Genomic DNA, 19,280 nt, shown 5'->3' with positions numbered 1-19,280 from the left:
TCTTCCTAATCACTTTTTACATATGAATTAAAATCTTATTTTGTAGAACTAGTCAGTTTAGTTCAAGCAAATTATTTGCACATACATACATATTTTATCTTTTCCTAATAAAAGGTGAATTCCCTGATGACATTCCTTGTCTTGTTCACCTCTGTGTCCCCAATGGGCATAACACAATGCTGTATGTCAAGCATTGTACTAGGCAAATATTTACATAAATGATCAAGCTGCAATAATACACATGAAGCTAACTCAATTGTCTTACAATTCACCTTCTTTCTACTAATTTGTTCTGCTCTTCCTCACAATTATTCCAAGTTAGTTGATGTTTTATTGTATTTCCAAAGACCATACTGTGTACCCCTTTGTTAACTTTTATGAATTTATTTATAGTAAAGATAAGGATACAAATGTCTTCCACACATACATGGTAATCTGTGGTGCTCGCCACTCCCTCCCTCCCTCCTGGGACTGACACACTGCAGTCCACGCTGCTCACACTGCAGCCCCATCCTTGCGTGAGAGAATGGCGCCACCTGGGGCTGTGCGATGTGTCAGCCTGCTCATTCCCTTCTCCAGCTCAGGACAGAGAAAAACAATTCATTCATAAGGTTTCCATTCTGTTATAGGCAGAGATTTATAAATCAGCATGATTTTTCAAAGAGTACAAAGTTAAACCGTTCTGCTTAGAAAAGAATAAACACAACCAATCGTTATTCCTCTAGTACAGTCAAAACAGAGATCAAACTTCTTTGATAGCGTTATAATTTCTCTGCTCAGACTTAAGACTTCAGAATCAAAATTCTGAAACATTTATTTATAAGGTTAATAACTACCTTTGAAGTTAAGCAGTTTACTGAGCAATTAAATATTTTTGTCCATACACATTCAGATTTAACTATCGCTATAAATAGTCATAATTTCTCCAGTTTCAGTCTGAACACATAACTTATAGTAATAAGACACAGGTTCTAGTACAGATTTTCTAATTAGTGGTATGGCCCTAAACAAGCCAGGTTAGATCTCTGCCTTCACCCACATCAAACAGGAATAATAATATATTTCCTTAACCTATCTTCTAGGTACACAGATGAGATTATATGAAAACATTTTGCTAAAGTCGCTAAACAAAAATAAGAAAAAAATATGTAAGGTTTTTCTATCACATTAACTACTTTTTAATATTTGATTGACATTTTTGTAATATAACCAAAATAAAAATTGCATACTTTCAAGAATGACAAAATTCTGTAGTTATACAACGTGAATTAAAATAGTAAAAGCTAGTCATAATATGAAGTCCACTCATCCATGTTCTCATTTAATCACTTTAAGAAATAATAATTATAAAAATAGGTAAAATTCCATGAAAACATTCCCATTTGTTCTAGTTCAGGAGGTCTTGCCCACATCAACGGACTGTCTGGCATCAGCCACTGTTTCAGGCACTCGAACAGTCATATTGTCCATAGATTTTGTCAAACAGATTTGGCAGCCCAACCGTGACCTGTATGGAGAAGGGGGAAGATATGGTTTACTATTACATATATATATTCACAAGGTAATGCTGTTGTTTAAGATAGTCTTTATGTTTTCTTACCCAAAGCAGTCAGGGAACTTATTAATCTTTTAAATTTCCTTCATGTCAAAACAGATATAACCAACCCTATCAACTAGAGAGTAACAAAAGGTAAATATGAATACAATAAACCTAGTGTAGTAAAGCTTCATTTTAGCCTGTGGTTCCTATTATCTATTAACTGTTTCACCAGACCACTATTTTTTGGTCAAAGAGCTGACAAGCAAGGAAACAATCAAAAGGCATAATGGTGGGGAACTGAGGTTATTAGCAAGACCAAGAAAATGATTAATCAATTCCTAGATAATTAAAACTACACAGACTATAAAAGGAAGCTACACTTTTTAAAGCCTTTAAAAGAAGAAATCTGGAATAAATACATAGACTTAAGTCATCAATTATAACAGCATATTTTTTCTCAAGTTTTTACCATCTCTGAAAATCAAGAAGCGTCTTAAAATCAGTGGAATCTTCCAATCACTGCTACACTGTCAGGTAATGGTCATCTCACAGCTATAAATTTGGTGACAATATTCATATAGGGGTCTCTTCAACTTAGTTATGGAAAGTATGTAAGTTCCACATGTTGAATTTACCTACTTTTCAAAATAAGTATAAAAAGATTGCAAAATGAAAACGAAGAAGAATACAGAAAGAAAGCAGGGTATAAATTTGGAATTAATAAATATTTGTCATTTTAAGAATGACTATAATTTTCTTTTCTTTTCTTTTTTTTTTTAGAATTACTACTAATTTTCTTTTGTGTTTATTTTCCTTTTTTTTTTTTTAGACAGGGTCTGGCTCTGTCACCCAGGCTGGAGTGCACTGGCATGATTTCAGCTCACTACAACCTCTACCTCCCAGGCTCTGGTAATCCTCCCACCTCAGCCTCCTGAGTAGTTGGGACTACAGGCATACACCACCACGCTTGAATCATTTTTGAATGTTTTGTAGAGACAAGGTTTCACCATGTTGCTTAGGCTGGTCTCAACCTCCTGGGGTCAAGTGATCTATCCGCCTCAGCCTCCCAAAGTGTTGGGATTACAGGCAAGAGGCACAGCACTCAGCCATTTTCTTTTCTTAAAGTGATATATAATTCAAATCTGTGTCTAGAGAAGTCTAACTCACTCTTTCAATATGCAGAAAATATGTTAAGTGATAACACTGTGTCTTATTTGAATTAGCAGTGCTTTTCTCTTCCTTAGTGGCATATAAAAAGAAATGTTAATCTTACAATCGACATGTCTTCGATTTGATGAAATGTGATATTCAGGTCTTGGTTTTATTAATGTATTCATCAAGCATTTATGGAGCACCTAAAGGCACAATACTAAATGTCAGTGACAAAGACCAACTCAACTCCACACTTTCTTGTTGAACACCTCTTACTTTCTGGGCATTGGGATGCACTAAAGAGACAGCATCAGAGTTACAGCCAAAAAGACCAGCAGTGCAGAACCCAGCACTTAATACACCATGTTCACAGGCAACTTGCTTAACCTCACCAAATGCTGGTTTCCTAACCTGATCTTCAAGATGAGTAGGAGAATTCCTCACAGGACTGATGTGAGGATTGGTTGCTAATGCCAGCATTAATGAGTAAACTTTCAATCAAAGGGATGAGATGAGACACATTCAGACACTTAACATGTGAGACTGTGGCAAATGCCACCAAGGGAGAAAGCCAAATGGCTCTGAGAGGTCTAAGAAGAAAGCACTTACTTCTGGCCATGGGAGGTGGTGTTTGGCTTTGCAGGATAGGTAGGATTTACTATTTACTATTTAGTAAAAGATAAAGGAGAAAAGTATGTGAGGCAAAGGCAACACAACGCAGAGAAGCTCAAGCCACATTTAAGGCAAGATGGGTGTTTTAGCTTGGTTGCTGCACAGTGTAAACAAGGACAAGGGGAATGATGGGCCAGAAAGGCGGCCAGAGGCACAGGCAGCTGTGAATATCAGTTAAGGGGTCTGTGTTTCACTGGTGAGCAAGGAGGTACCACCAGGAAGTTTTGGAGTAAAGGGGTATGCTTAACCATGAGAAATACTGATTACTAATAGAAAAAAATCCCTTCTACCAAGAGTTCTTTATTTGTAGAATTGGAAACAGCCTTCACAATATTCAAGTATGCATTAAGCTCTGTCTGCAAGAGAGAAAAAGTGGCGAGCCAATTTGGACAAATTCACTAAGACAGCAGTGAGCTCTAGAGAGTCTGTTAATTACTCTTGGTATTCATATACAGATAGCAAGATGATGCTGGTCTTCAAGGAACTGTTACTTTAGTAAGGGAAACAGAGAGGGAAACAGTTATCAGTGAAACATGGCAGGATACCAGAAGTGTGGTGATAGAAGAACAATAAGCCTGTTATGGGAACACAGAAAGAGACGGAACAAAAAGCTCCTGCTCACTCTAGAAAATAAGGCAGTGGTGCTCCGTGGCTATTTCCTCACTCTCCTACTTTTTCTGCTTCCTTAAAGGTCTCTGGCTCCAAGATCCACCAATATAGATGGTGTCTCATACTTTGGAGAAGGAAACAGACAACAAGGCTCCCCTGATTTCACACTTTTGAGTCCCAAAACATTCTGACACCTGTGCAAACCTCGAAGTTATTTTCTCCAGTCACTCTTGCCACATATCCCTGATGGTGAAAATATACTGGGTACTGGGTTTAGTTTAGATCTAGGGTTTGGTTTTCAATTCAGAGAAGCAGCTTGAAACAGTAAAAGACTAAAGGCTTTGTGACCCAGCATAGCTGGATTTAAATCAGGGGTGTTACCCACTAGCTGTGCAGCCTTAAGCAAATCCGCGACAACTAAACCTTGTCTCCCCACCTACAATACGGTGATAGTACTGCCTAACCCTGAAGGTTAGAAATAATATTTAAGTGCCTAGGCATTACAGTAAATTCCCAATAGATAGGTCGATATGATGGTAGTTACAATGCTAACAACTATCATTTAATGAACGCTTTCTCCTGAGAGCTTCACATATACTTCCTCATTAACTCCACACAGCAATACTGTGAGGTAGATACTATTATTAACCTCATCTTACATATAAGGAATCTGAGGCTCTGTGTAGATTATCCATGCAAACTGGTGGCAGGGAGCAATGACAATCATCCAGTGTAAACTCACAGGTAATTCCTGAATCTCCCTTTCCATCAACTATTAATTCCGCAAGCAGTTGGTGACCTCTATTGTGAATCTGGCATTAGGGATACAATGGTAAAATAAGACATGGCGGCTCCTCTAATGGGAAAAGGGAGAGAGGTAACCAGTATGAAAAAAACAATGAGGCTGTCCATGTATCATCCATCCATCAGCAATCAAGGTAAGGACAACCAATAAAACATGGAAGCCAGGCACGGTGGCTCACGCCTGTAATCCCAGCACTTTGGCAGGCCAAGGCGGGCAGATCACAAGGTCAGGAGTTCGAGACCAGTCTGGCCAACATGGTGAAACTCCGTCTCTACTAAAAATACAAAAATCAGCCGGGCATGGTGGCGGGAACCTGTAATCCTAGCTACCTGGGAGGCTGAGGCAGGAGAATTGCTTGAACCCAGGAGGCAGAGGTTGCAGTGAGCCAAGATCATGCCACTCCACTCCAGCAAGGGTAACAAAGCAAGACTCTGTCTCAAAAAAAAAAAAAAAAAAAAAATGAAATGATGGTGTTTTTGCTTAAAAATTAAAAACATTTACATAGTATTTAAAGTAAGTATATGAACTAAAAGGCTGAATTTCCTTATTTCTTTTTTTGAAACTTTCTGATACCCTAAAAATAAGTTTACCTGTGGTTATCAGCTTTGAACAAAATTCTTTCCATTCCAAATATGTCAATGTGTTTTGTAAATGCTAGCTGTGAAACTCATTATACTCTTTGCCACAAAGTATTTCTACTAAAATGCTGTGTACTTAAGAATACCAGCCATAGGCCGGGCGTGGTGGCTCAAGCCTGTAATCCTAGCACTTTGGGAGGCCGAGACGGGCGGATCACGAGGTCAGGAGATCGAGACCATCCTGGCTAACACAGTGAAACTTCAGCTCTACTAAAAAATACAAACAAAAAACTAGCCAGGCGAGGTGGCGGGCGCCTGTAGTCCCAGCTACTCGGGAGGCTGAGGCAGGAGAATGGCGTAAACCTGGGAGGCGGAGCTTACAGTGAGCTGAGATCCAGCCACTGCACTCCAGCCTGGGCGACACAGCGAGTCACCATCTCAAAAAAAAAAAAAAAGAATACTAGCCATAAAACACTATAAAAGCTATTCCTTGCTCTCCATTATCTAGCTCTAAAACTTGGCAATTTTATCATCAATATTCTTGCTAGCTGACGTTTATTACAGACCTTTTGTATCTAACTGTAGCTCTTCCTTTTCCCTTTCTTTTCAATTAGAAAATTATCTATTACATGCATCTACAATTGTAACTGTATAAAAGGGCAAGCAGTTAGGTATGATTTACCTCTCTTTTTAAGAGACACAATTCTCAGAACCAAACCAATACAGTCATTGGATTTAGTTTCTGTGTTAAGGGGGAAAAAAGGAGGTGCTCATAGAGAACACGGCACTGAAGATGTGAGGGGACAGGCAGACAGTAGCCACAATCCACTCTGCTTTGGTGTCCAAACAGATACTATTTCATCAGTTTCTCTTCCCAGAGTTATCAGTCTCACATCTACCAAGAGGGAAATGAACTATAAAAGGAACAAAATGATTCTTCTTCTCTAAATAAATACAAATGACCTGAAAATTTTTGTGAGGATTAAATGGGGTAGTTTATGTTAGGTATATAACAAAATTGTAGCTATATAATACACATGAAATAAAACTATTATTACTATTTTTAATTTTTAAAAAGTTATTTGTCATTAAGGTCACCAAACTAGAGTTAAACAAAGCCAACCTTAATTAATAAGCTCTCACTATCTTACCCCTTGAAACAGTATATCAGCTAGCTACCTTCATTGACTCTAATTGAAAGACTAGATATTTTAAGAAAAAAAGAAGTTATCACTTAATGTCACTTGCTACTGGAAATCTCACCACTTTCAAGAGTAACTCTACCTATTAATTAATAACAAGAATAAGCTCTGATTAAGGTACACTTAGAAAAAGAACTACTCATTTTAACATAATTACTATTATATATTAAGTTTCTTTAAAAATTCTGTTCTCTTCAATAGGTAAAACTTTCCACCATAATTGTGTTCAATTATCAAACCTGTCCTTCAAGAATACTATAAAAGCATTAAATTTAACCCCTCCATTCAGCTGTAATAAATATTAGTTCCTGGAGTAAAAAGAGACTAAAGAAGAGGTGTTAGGATCTATAACTTGTACTTCCAATACTTCCAATTAATTTTTTTTACTTTTGTAAAGTTTCATAAGGTCTAAACTATAGCAGTGAAAACCAAGAGAATTGCCACATATATGATACTCAAAATCTGTGACTGTTATTTAACCTGGTAGAATACTATTACTTTCATGGGTCTGGTCTTACATAGACAACATAATAAAACACCTATGTTCCCAGATTATTAGTACAATTGAAGCAGTCCCAAAATCTTACCTGTCTGTGAGTCCATATGCCAGATCAAGCATGTCATTCTCCTCATCAGTGATTGCATCTAACTTCTCATATATGTGATCTTCAAAGATGAGGTGACAGGTTGAACAAGCCAGGGTTCCCTCACATGCACCTGACAAAAGCAACAAACACTGAAAATACTCCCTTTTACATCAGATGATTCAAACCTGGTTCAGTAAAGGTTTCTAAATGTTAGAATCAGCGTTAGAATACATAAGTGAGGCCAGGCACAGTGGCTCACACCTGTAATCCCAGTGATTTGGGAAGCCAAAGCAGGCAGATCACTTCAGGTCAGGAGTTCGAGACCAGCCTGGCCAATATGGTGAAATCCTGTCTTTACTAAAAATACAAAAATTAGCCAGGCATGGTGGCACATGCTTGTAGTCCCAGCTACTAGGGAGGCTGAGGCAGAAGAATTACTTGAACGGGGCAGGTGGAGGTTACAGTGAGCTGAGGTTGCACTCCAGCTGGGACGACAGAGTAAGACTCTGTCTAAAAAAAAAAAAAGAAAAAAAAGAAAAGAAAAGTAGAATACATAAATGAAAGTTGAAAATGAAGAGAATAGGGGCAACAACCCTCCATCCCCTGCCGCACGCGCACACACACACGCACGAGTTTGAAATCCCTCACGTTGTATTATTTCACAAAGGTTTTGGCTTGGTGCTATGAAGGAATACCTATGAAAATACATAGTCCTAATAGAGAGCTTAAAAATTAATAAGCTGAGACATGCATATATATAAAAGTGTGTGCATTTTTAAACTTACATAGTAATTACTGACATAATAGCAATGTAAGTTATGGTATATAAGAGGAACTAGAAAGCAATCAAACCTATCACTAAATTAAGTTAAATGTTTAAGTGTTACTCAGACTTTGCTTGAAAATCTCCTGACAAAGAAACCAACACCACATAAGTCAGCCAATTTTGCATTCGGCTGGCTTCCACCAAGCTAAAGTCTGCCACTCTGTAACTAGCACCTACTGGTCCAGTGCTATCCCATGGAGTTTAATCCTTCTAAATGATAGCTTTTCATTTATTTGAAATTATTCTTCCTTCTCCCAGCTGAGCATCCCCAGGTCCTTCCACTAGGTCCTTCCACTGTTTCTCACACAACACAGTTCTAACTCCCATCCCTCAGGCTAGTTGGGCTTTTCTTAAAATATGGCATCCAGAACATATTAGTATCCCAGGGGAGAACCCGACAACAGAGGCATGCAGAATCACAGTCTGGTTAAATCTAACTTTAAAAACAGGGATTCGGGTTTGTTTTTACATGAATTTTTAAAGTCACTGTACAATTTCAAAGACTATAGAGTCCTCAGAGTAACTTCACTTTGATTTATATTCTCTTTTGGAACTAAACATTATATGAAATACACACAGCCACTATTAACAACTAGTAACCTTCTTAATTTTCCTCTGAATGGATCATTTTAACTAGAGTTGTTCCTTCCTTATAATTTAAGCACTTGTTATTCATATTTTACCATTTAAAAAAAAAAAAAAAAAAAACCGGCCAGGCATGGTGGCTCACTCCTATAATCCCAGTACTTTGGGAGGCCGAGGCAGGCAGACCATGTGAGGTTCGAGACCAGCCTGGCCAACATAGTGAAACCCTGGCTCTACTAAAAATACAAAAATTAGCTGGGCATGGTGGTGCGCACCTGTAATCCCAGCTACTCGGGAGGCCAAAGCAGAAGAATCGCTTGAACCTGGGAGGCAGGCAGAGATTGCAGTGAGCCAAGATCAAACCGCTGCACTCCAGCCTGGGCGACAGAGTGAGACTCCGTCTCAAAAAAAGAAAAAAAAAGAAAAAAAAAGAACCATTGAGAGGTCTCTCTAAATCTTCATTTTTATTAAATCCAATTCAAAGCAATAATAGAATTATGGGAGAGCGAGACCATATAGTGAAGTACAAGAGTTAGGAACATGGGCTTTCAGCCAGACTTCCTCCCTTCAACTACAGCTTCCCTTTTTATTAACCCTGTCACCTTGGGCTACTTTACCTTCCATGTCTCAGCTTCCTCAAGAGTAACTACACTAACCTCACATAGTAGTTCCAAGAATTACACATGACTGCATACTTAATATATATGAATATATATACTGGCAACCATGACTGGCAGATAGTATGTGCTATGTAAGTGTTGGTAAACTATTATTATTATCTGGAAGTCACAGAAACTCTTAGAGTAATTGAACTTTATTTGTAAACATAAGAGGTTAAATTAAGAATTAAGCCCCAGAAGTTAAAGAAATGGACTAAGGTCATACCACTAGTTAGAGATGAGTTAGGACTTCAGCTTAAGTTTCCCAGTGCTGTAGGCAACTAATCATTACTGTATCGCCATACAATAATGTAAGTTGCCTTACTTATATATTAAATGGAGACAAAAGGCTCATATGCCAACAAATCCCTCCTGAAAATCAAAGGACACTGCTTTTTGTACCAGTGGCCAGTCGAAATGAAGAGTTACCATCCTGTTCTAGCTCCTTCATAGGTTTCAAATTCTCTCCCTCTCTTCCCTAGGAAGCTTCCATTCTTTTAACCTCCTCTTAAAGGTATTCGTCTATTCTCTTATTTAAATTTTCATGGCTCAGGAACCTTGGCAATCGTTTCCACATCTTGCTTAAGTTGCTAAGCTCAGCGCTGAAGAGACTATTCTAATAAGAATTTGATCTCTACTAAAAATACAAAAAAAATAGCCAGGCATGGTGGCGGGAGCCTGTAGTCCGTAGTCCCAGCACTTTGGGAGGCTGAGGTGGGCGGATCACAAGGTCAGGAGATCGAGACCATCCTGGCTAACACGGTGAAACCCGTCTCTACTAAAAATACAAAAAATTAGCCGGGCGTGGTGGCGGCACCTGCAGTCCCAGCTACTTGGAGGCTGAGGCAGGAGAATGGCGTGAACCCGGGAGGCGGAGCTTGCAGTGAGCCGAGATCGCGCCACTGCACTCCAGCCTGGGTGACAAAGCAAGACTCTGTCTCAAAAAAAAAAAAAAAAAAAAGAATTTGAAAAATGCTGAATATGTACAGATCAACTTTTTTTTTTTTTTTTTTCCAGATTTCATGATTTTATTTTCTAAAAAAGTAAAAAATAACTAGCAGAAGAACAATTTTAACACCTTCTGACCCTAAGTAGCACACTAACAAGTGTATACAAAAGTTCAAATTGGGGTTTCCCAGGTATTTCTTTTATAATGGAGCCTGCTTAAGGAGGTTATGAAAAACGGAGCAAGATGGCCGAATAGGAGCAGCTCCAGTCTTCAACTCCCAGCGCCAGCGACACAGAAGACCAGTGATTTCGGCATTTTCAACAGATCAACTTTTGATGTCTACACACTAAGTTCCTATTTATTCTTTAAATGAACACATCGCATTCATGATCCCTCATTATTTTATGATCCTTTTCGAACCTTTTCTGCCACAAAAACCTGTCAACAATTTATCCTTTCTTATTCTCTGTACTAGGAAGAAGTTCAAATATAATAGAAACTATAAGACTCAGAATGAAACCAGCCTATGTGAGAGAGCTAACACTAAACCAGAGAAAGCTCATGGTCAGACTGTGTTACTACAGAAACGATCTGTAGCAAGGGTTTACAAGACCCCATGGATAGCACTTAACAACTATTCTGTCCTTGTCATAGTCAGGGCTCAAAGAAAAATTTAAAAAAGTAAAAAGAAACTTTCAATCTTGCAAAATTCCATAAGAAGACAGATGATTCATTTTCTAGAGTTTGTTTTGAGATTTAACTTATATGGTTTATTAACAAATAAAGAATTTTTGAGAATATTGGAGACACCTATCCAAAAAGGGTATTTAGGAGGAAAAAAAACCCTGCAAAAATAAGGTAAATATTTGGGTATAAAAAGAGCTTAAAACTCTGAGAAGAACAAGAGACTATTTAAGAGAAAAAAAAAAGTTCCTCCTTTTCTGTTTTCTTTATCTCATAAAATACTGCCATTTCATGATAGCTGTGTCCTCCAACTACTACTTGTCTCGGTGTTCAGTTCTATGCGGTTTTTTGTTTTGTTTTGTTTGTTTGTTTTTTGAGACAGAGTCTTACTCTTATTGCCCAGGCTGGAGTGCAATGGCGTGATCCTCCGCAACCTGGGTTCAACCTCCGCCTCCTGGGTTCAAGCGATTCTCCTGCCTCAGCCTCCTGGAGTAGCTGAGATTACAGGCGTAAGCCACCACGGCTGGCTAATTTTTGTATTTTTAGCAGAGACGGGGTTTCACCATGTTGTCCAGGCTGGTCTCGAACTCCTGACCTCAGGTGATCCGCCTGCCTCAGCCTCCGAAAGTGTTGGGGTTACAGGCGTTGAGCCACTGCACCCGGCCAGTTCTGTGAGTTTTAATGCATGTATAGACTTGTGTAACCACCACCACACTCAGGATACAGAGCAGCTTCATCAGCCTAAAACATTCCCTTTTACTGTTGCTTTGTTGTCACAGTCTACCCCATCCCTAACCCCTGGCAACCACTGATCTGTTCTCTATCACTGTAGTTTAGTCTTTTCCAGAATGTTCACATAAATAGAATCATACAGTGTATGACTGAAACTGCCTTCTTTCACTCCACACAATGCCTCTAAGATTCATCCAATGTGTTGCGTGTATCCATAATTTGCTCCCTTTCATTGCTAAGAAGCATTCCACTGTTTGAATGTCCCATGGTTTGTTTCTAATAGGTATTTGGTGGTGTCACATTGTGACTTTCATTCACATTCTCTACAAGAAATTAAAGGTGTAAAATATCTTTTTTTTTTTTTTTTTTAACTTTGCCTCATTTTTTTTTTCCAAAGCCACTTGGGAGTATGACATCACCATTAGTCTCCTGTCCCTCTAGAAGAAAACTCTAAACAACACAGAGTCGTTCATACAAGCAAGTTCAGTCCCGATGCCCCTCAATTATCTTTTTATGAGCTTATTTGCCATCTCTACATTCTCCTTGGTGAAGTGTCTGTTCATATCTTTTGCCCACTTTTTAACTGGGTTGTTTCTTACTGTTAAGTTTTGAGAGCTTTTTATATATTGGGGATACAAGTCCTTTCACTGGATATGTGATTTACAAGTATTTTCTCCCAGTCTGTAGTTTGTCTTTTCACTCCCTTAACAGTGTCTTTGGAAGAACAAAAGTTTTTAATTTTGATGGAGTCTAATTTATGTATTTTTTCTTATATATAAGAAAAAATTGTGCTCTTCTGGTCATGTCTAATTCTTTGCCTACCTACCCACAGGTCCTGAAGATTTTTCTTTGTTCTTTCTTTGAGAAATTTACAGTTCCAAGTTCTACATTTAGATCTAAGTCAATTTTGCATTACTGTTTTTATAAGATTTATGAGGTTTAGGTTGACGCTCCTTTTTTTCCCACATGAATATCCAATTGATTCAGCATCACCTGTTGAAAACAATACTCTTTCTTCACTAATTGTCCTGCACCTCTGTCAAAAACCAACTGGCCACTGCCAAGAGGTGGAAACAACCCAAATATCTCTCAGGTGATAAAGAGACAAAGAAAATGTGGTATACATTCATAAAATGAAATATTATTTGGCCTCAAAAAGGAATGAAGTATACAAACTAAAACACAAGATGAACATTGAAAACATTATGTTAAGTGGAAGTCGCTCACAAAGGACCACATATTATATGATTCCATTGATGAGAAATGTCCAGAATAGGCAAATCTATAGATACAGAAAGTAGTGGCTGCTTAGGGCTAGGGAAATGGGGGATTGAGAGGTGCTAGCTAAAGAGGATGGGGTTTCCTTTTGAAGTGATGAAAATGTTTTAAGGTGATGTTGCACAACTCTGAATATACTAAAAAAAATTCACTGCATACTTTAAATAGGTGACTTGTTTGGTATTTAAATGATACTTCAGTAAAGCTGTTATCAAAAAAACTGCCCATCTTTTATGGGTCTGTCACTGAACCCTTTATTCTGTTTCACTGATCTACATGTTTGCTAGTCTCTCTGCTGATACTATACCATCTTCATCACTGTGGTGTCATTGTAAGTCTTAAGACCTGTACTGTGCTTCTTCTAACTTTATTCTTCTTTTAAACTTGTTTTGGCTCTTCTAGTTTCTTTGCTTTTCCATAAACATATTTTGTTAGATTTAAACCTAAAATTTTCATTTAGGAAGCTATTTTAAGTGGATTTCTTTAGTTTTCATTTCCAAACATTCACTGTTAAGTACATAGCAATACAACTGGGGTGTGTGTGTGTGTGTGTGTGTGTGTGTGTGTGTGTGTGTGTGTGTGGACCTTATATTCTAGGACCTTGCTAAACTTACTTATTAGCTCTAAGAATTTTTTTGTAGATTCCTTGTGACTTTCCTCATAAACAATCATGTCATCTAAAACCACTTTTATTTTTTCAATCTATGTGCCTTTTCTTTCTTTCTCTGGCCTTAATACACTGGTTAAGACATCCAGTGTGATGTTAAATAGGAGTGGTGAAAGTAGACATCCTTGCCTTGTCTCCGATTTTACAGGAAAGACATTCCATTTTTCACCATAAAGCATGATGTCAGTTATAGAGTTTTTTGTAGATTCCTTTTATCAGCACCTTGTTTTGCATAGAGTTGATCTGGCACTGCCTTCTTATTTCCAGTTAAAACATGAGAACTGCCACCAATTCTCCATCTCTTTTGACACAGAGTTCAGAGCCATAATGAGCCTCCCTATAGCTCCCAACTATGCTAGAGTCACAGCCCCAGATGCCAAAGCCTATCCGCAGAAACAAAGTAGATAACATTGTCATTAGGCGTCATCTTCTAAGTCTTCTTTCTTCAGCATCACAGAATTCCCAGGCTCCTATCCACCATGGTATCTTCTGCACTGAGATCACCCATGCATATATTCCCACTATCAGACTTGGGTGCAACACAGAGAAAGGAGTCTCTGTTTGTTTTTTTGTTTTGTTTTGTGTGTGTGTGTGTGTGTGTGTGTGTAGGGTGGGCCCAGGGAGTTAAAGTGTTCCTGATGTGTGTGTGTGTGCGTTCATGTGTGTAGGGTGGGTCCCTGATCTGAGATTAGAAGGTACAGACTGGGCATGGTGGCTCATGCCTATAATCCTGGCACTTTGGGAGGCCGCAGTATGAGGATCTCTTGAGGACAGGAGTTTGAGAACAGCCTGGGCAACATAGCAAGATCCCATTTCTACAAAAAAGTTAAAAATTAGCTGGGTGTGGTGGCGCACACCTGTAGTCCCAGCTACTTGGGAGGCTAAGGCAGGAGGATCACCTGAGCCCAGGAGGTCAAGGCTGCAGCGAGCTATGATCATACCACTACACTTCAGCCTGGGTGACAAAGCAAGACCCCATCTCTTTTTGTTTAAGTTTTGGGGTACATGTGCAGGTTTGTTACATAGGTAACTGTGTGCCATGGTGGTTTGCTACACCTATCAACCCATCATCTAGATATTAAGCCCCATATGCATTAGCTCTTTTCCCTAATGCTCTCCCCTCTGTGCCCTCCCCCAGCAGGCCCCAGTAAGTGTTGTTCCCTTCCCTGTGTCTATGTGTTCTCTTTTTCAGCTCCCACTTATAAGTGAGAACACGCAGTGTTTGGTTTTCTGTTCCTGCATTAGTTTGCTGAGGATAATGGCTTCCAGCTCCATCCATGTCCCTGCAAAGGACACGATCTCGTTCCTTTTATGGCTGTGTAGTATTCCATGGTGTATATGTACATTTTCTTTATCCAGCCTATCATTGATTAACATTTGGGTTGATTCTATGTCTTTGCTCTTGCGAATAGTGCTACAATGGACATATACGTGCATGTATCTTTATAATAGAATGATTTATATTCCTTTGGGTATATACCCAGTAATGAGATTGCTGGGTCAAATGGTATTTCCAGTTCTAAATCTTTGAGGAATCACCACACTGTCTTACACAATGGTTGAACTAATTTACATTCCCACCAACAGTGTAAAAGTGTTCATATTTCTCTGTAACCTCACAAGAATCTGTTGTTTCTTGACTTCTTAATAATCACCATTCTGACTGGCATGAGACCCTGTCTCTTTTTAAAAGTAGAAGAAAGAAGCAGCAACAGCTATAATTACAAGAGTTAGAAGGTGCAATGCATTTTATCCCAAAAAAACAAGCTATAAATGGTAATTAAGTCAGTTGTGAAGAAATAGGTTCTGCATGTTGGCTCAAAAATTTAGCCAACATTATGTTTATGGGAAAACAAATTCCAAATAACAAGCAGCTGACCTGAAAATAGATTATGGAAACAAAACCTATTCACAATTCACAAAATGGGGAGCGTTTTTTTTTTTTTTTTGCTTTTCACATACACAGAGAACCCTACAAAACAAACAAACAGTAGAAGATAACCTATAAAACTATAAAAGAATAAAGGATATAAAATAACAAACAATAACTACAAGGCTAAAACTTGCAGCTGATCACAATATGGGCATACTAATACATTATGTATATGAAGGAATAAGGTGCAAAATTTATATAACTTATTACATACACTGCCCCAGAGTAATATTGGTGGCTGTCAGCTTTTAGTGTCCCTGTAAGTGGTTGGCTATATAAAAGTAAATGAATAGGGAAAATGTGTATGTATATGTATATATGTATGTGCATGTGTGTATGTACATGGATATACACATATGTAAACACAAAGTGATCATGTTTTATGAGAAATGCATTCTCAAAGATTTTGAGAATTGTACAAGTCTCATATTTCAAGAATTATTTTCTCAATGAAACAAAATAGAAAGTGGATTCCTAAAGTTTAAAAATCTAAAATCCTCAAACATTTTTGTTTTTAAAAAAAATATACTTAAGTAGAACAAATGTATGAAGTAAAATTCTTTACATTACTATACCCACCTTTCAAACAACCAAAAATACATCATGTCTTACAGCAGGCCCGGGCCACAGGCCACACAGCAGGTGAGCAGAGGGCGAGCGAGGGAAGCTCCATATGTATTTACCACCACTCCCCGCTGCTCGCATTACCGCCTGAGCTCCACCTCTGTCAGATCAGCAGCTGCATGAGATTCTCACAGGAGTGAGAACCCTGTTGTGAACTGCGCATGTGGGGGGTCTAGGGTGCACCCTCCTTATAAGAATCTAATGCCTGATGATCTGTTACTATCTCCCATCACCTCCAGATGACACCTACATCTAGTTGCAGGAAAAGAAGCTCAGGGCTCCCACTGATTCTACCTTATGATGAGTTGCATAATTATTTCATTATATGATACAGTGTAATAATAATAGAAATAAAGTGCACAATAAATGTAATGCACTTGAATCATCCCAAAACCATCCCCACCCCAACCTCGTCCATGGAAAATTTGTCTTCCACGAAACCAGTCCCTAGTGCCAAAAAGGTTGGGGGCCACGGCTGTAGAAAATAAAATGGTAGTTACCAGCGCATGGGAGTCGGGGTGAGGAAATGAAACGAGCATGTGCTGTTCAAAGGGTACAAAGTTTCAGTTAGGAGGAATTTGTGTTTAACATGTCTAGCACAGGCCGGGCACGGTGGCTCACGCCTGTAATCCCAGTACTTTGGGAGGCTGAGGCAGGCAAACTTTTGAGGTCAGGTGTTCGAGACCAGCCTGGCCAACATGGTGAAACCCCATCTTTCCTAAAAGTACAAAAATTAGCCAGGTGTCATGGTGCTTGTCCATAATCCCAGCTACTAGGGAGGCTGAGGCACAAGATTCACCTGAGCCCAGGAGGTGGAGGCTGCAGTGAGCCAACATCACGCCACTGCACTCCAGCCTGGGTGACAGAGTGAGACTCTGTCTCAAAAAATTATTTAAAAAGAATTTTTAAAAATCTATAGCACAGCATGGTGACTGCAGTTAATAATAATGTATTGTGTATTTCAAAAGTTACTATCAGCAAATTTCAGATGTCTCATCACAAAAAATAACTGAGGTGAAGCACATTGTATACATGTATCAAAACATCACACTGTACCTACCCCATAAATACAATTATGATCGTCAATTAAAATTAATAATAAAACATATTTCATGCCTTAGCACCGAAAATAACCTGATTTAGGAACACGTTACAGCCACGCTAATATTAGCCCCTGGGGCCAGCATTTTACCCACCATCCTGGCTTGGTTATACAACAATTTTCATGAACTTAAAAGTATATACATTTTAGTACTGCTTTGATTTTGTTGACATTTTGGCTAACAATTCAGAGTTCTTTCTCCTAAACTAACAGTAATAGGTATCATGACAGGTTTTTGGCTTTCTTCCTAGCATTTTGTTACATCTAACCTCTGTTACAAAATAACTAATTTTCAGATACGTTTTTCAGTATTAGCACTTAATGCTTGGCTGAAACTGATACAGGCTTTAAAAATGATTTTAAATTATAACCACAGTTTAAAATATCATCACCATAGTCAAGAAAATCATACAGATATTCAGATGTCTATAAACAGTGTGGTTCACATGGTGCTGACAAAGGATGGCAGGGATTTGTTTATAAGCTAAAATGGTACATCTTTAGCTGCAGTAACAAACATAAAATTTACAACTCACACAGCCTGCCAGCTTAAAATTATAGGATTCCTGACAAAAGTTTTGGTTTTCACAATACTTCTGATTTTGCTAGAGGAAGAATCTCAATACTGTTAATCTGCACAATTTCAAATATGCATATAAAATGACACGAAGAATAGTAAAGCATGCTTACTAATTTCAAGGTTGGTGAACTCATGAACGAAGTTTTGTTTTTTTTAAACAGGAATAATGATAGTAAGTACTTGGGCAAATCCTCAGAAGTTCTAGCTGCGAAATTAATTCCTAGAGAAAGTCAGATCTCTGCAGACTGTTGTTCCTTTCCTTTCATGTAACTTCAGTGTTTGCCAATGGGAAAAGACATTTCGTGTGTATGCATCTCATATTAAGATCATTTTGTATTATCTACTACGATGCTGACAATACAGATTGCCCGCCCCGACACCCAACCCCTTTCCCAAACAAAAATCTAGAGGATGGCTGCATGGGAATATTATATATTAGAAATGGAAATTATGTGTAAACACAAAATCTAATTTTCTAGAGTAAAGATTGATCTAGCATAGTCAGAAATACATTATATCAATAGCGACTCAAGTATGAAGGGAAAAAATATACACTTATACAAACACAATCAGGATCTTCCAATTTGTATAATTTCCCTCAAAACAGACACATGAAAATAGGTAATATTGAAGAAAAAAAATGTCTTGAGAGTAAACTAGGTAAGTTGAATCGCAGGTGTGTAACTGCCCCCTAGTGACAGAATATTATGATACACTCTGAAAACAGGTACCTGCATCATCCAAAAGACCTATATTAATATAAAAGTTGGCAATGAGAATGTTTATAAGTTTGCACTGTTTCCAAAATATATGACTGTCCCTTTTTATTCATTTGTTCATTCACTACTTCATTTCATATACAATGAGGAATAAAATAGGAATGACTTTATCCCTCATTGAAGTTTATTGGGAAAGATACACAAGAAATACATAATTACTAAACTGTGACAAATACTGTGAAATAAATGAACAAGATGCTGAGAAGGAGGATAATAGGTTCAAGATAACAAGAGAACCACTACTTTGGACTGGGTGGCTGGGCAAAGCCTTGCTAAGGAAGTATATAAATTGAGATTTGAGAGATGAAAAGCTAAATTTTGGGGATGGGAGAGAGAGGGATGTATCGCAGGGAGAGGGTGAAGTATCTATAAAGTCTCAAAGGTAGGAATTTTGGGTGAGTTCAAGCTCTTGAGAAAAGGCCAGTATCACCAAAGTGAGACAAAGGACAATGAGAAAAAAAAGAGGAAGAGTGGCAGATACGGCCAGATAATGCAGAGCCTTTTATGGTTGGGAATACAGATTTTATCCCATGTGCACAGAAAGGCACTCATGGTTTTGTTCTGTTTGACAGAGTCTCACTTTGTTGCCAGACTGGAGCGCAGTGGTGCGATCTCAGCTCACTGCAACCTCCGACTCCCTGGTTCAAGCAATTCTCCTGCCTCGGCCTCCCAAGTAGCTGGGATTACATGCGCCCACCACCATGCCCAGCTGTTTTCTTTTTTTGTTTTTTGGGATT

The 19,280-nt window shown here is 38.4% G+C and overlaps 1 protein-coding gene across 1 annotated transcript in view; it reads right to left on the bottom strand.

Moving 5' to 3' along the window:
• Window positions 1–368: 368 nt before the first annotated feature.
• FDX1 (ferredoxin 1) overlaps window positions 369–19,280 on the bottom strand; it is a 37,111-nt gene continuing 18,199 nt past the window's right edge. Inside the window, exons 3-4 of the mRNA XM_025358185.1 lie at window positions 7,146–7,275; window positions 369–1,507 (exon numbers count right to left, since the gene is read on the bottom strand). Of these exons, the coding sequence (XP_025213970.1) occupies window positions 1,393–1,507; window positions 7,146–7,275 (245 nt within the window). The 3' untranslated portion in view covers window positions 369–1,392. The remainder of the gene's footprint in view (window positions 1,508–7,145; window positions 7,276–19,280) is intronic.

The sequence above is a fragment of the Theropithecus gelada genome, chromosome 14 (assembly GCF_003255815.1).
Source record: "Theropithecus gelada isolate Dixy chromosome 14, Tgel_1.0, whole genome shotgun sequence".
Taxonomy (NCBI): Eukaryota; Metazoa; Chordata; class Mammalia; order Primates; family Cercopithecidae; genus Theropithecus; species Theropithecus gelada.
The sequence above is the reverse complement of the archived record's forward strand: the minus strand, read 5'-3'. Positions and strand labels throughout refer to the sequence as shown.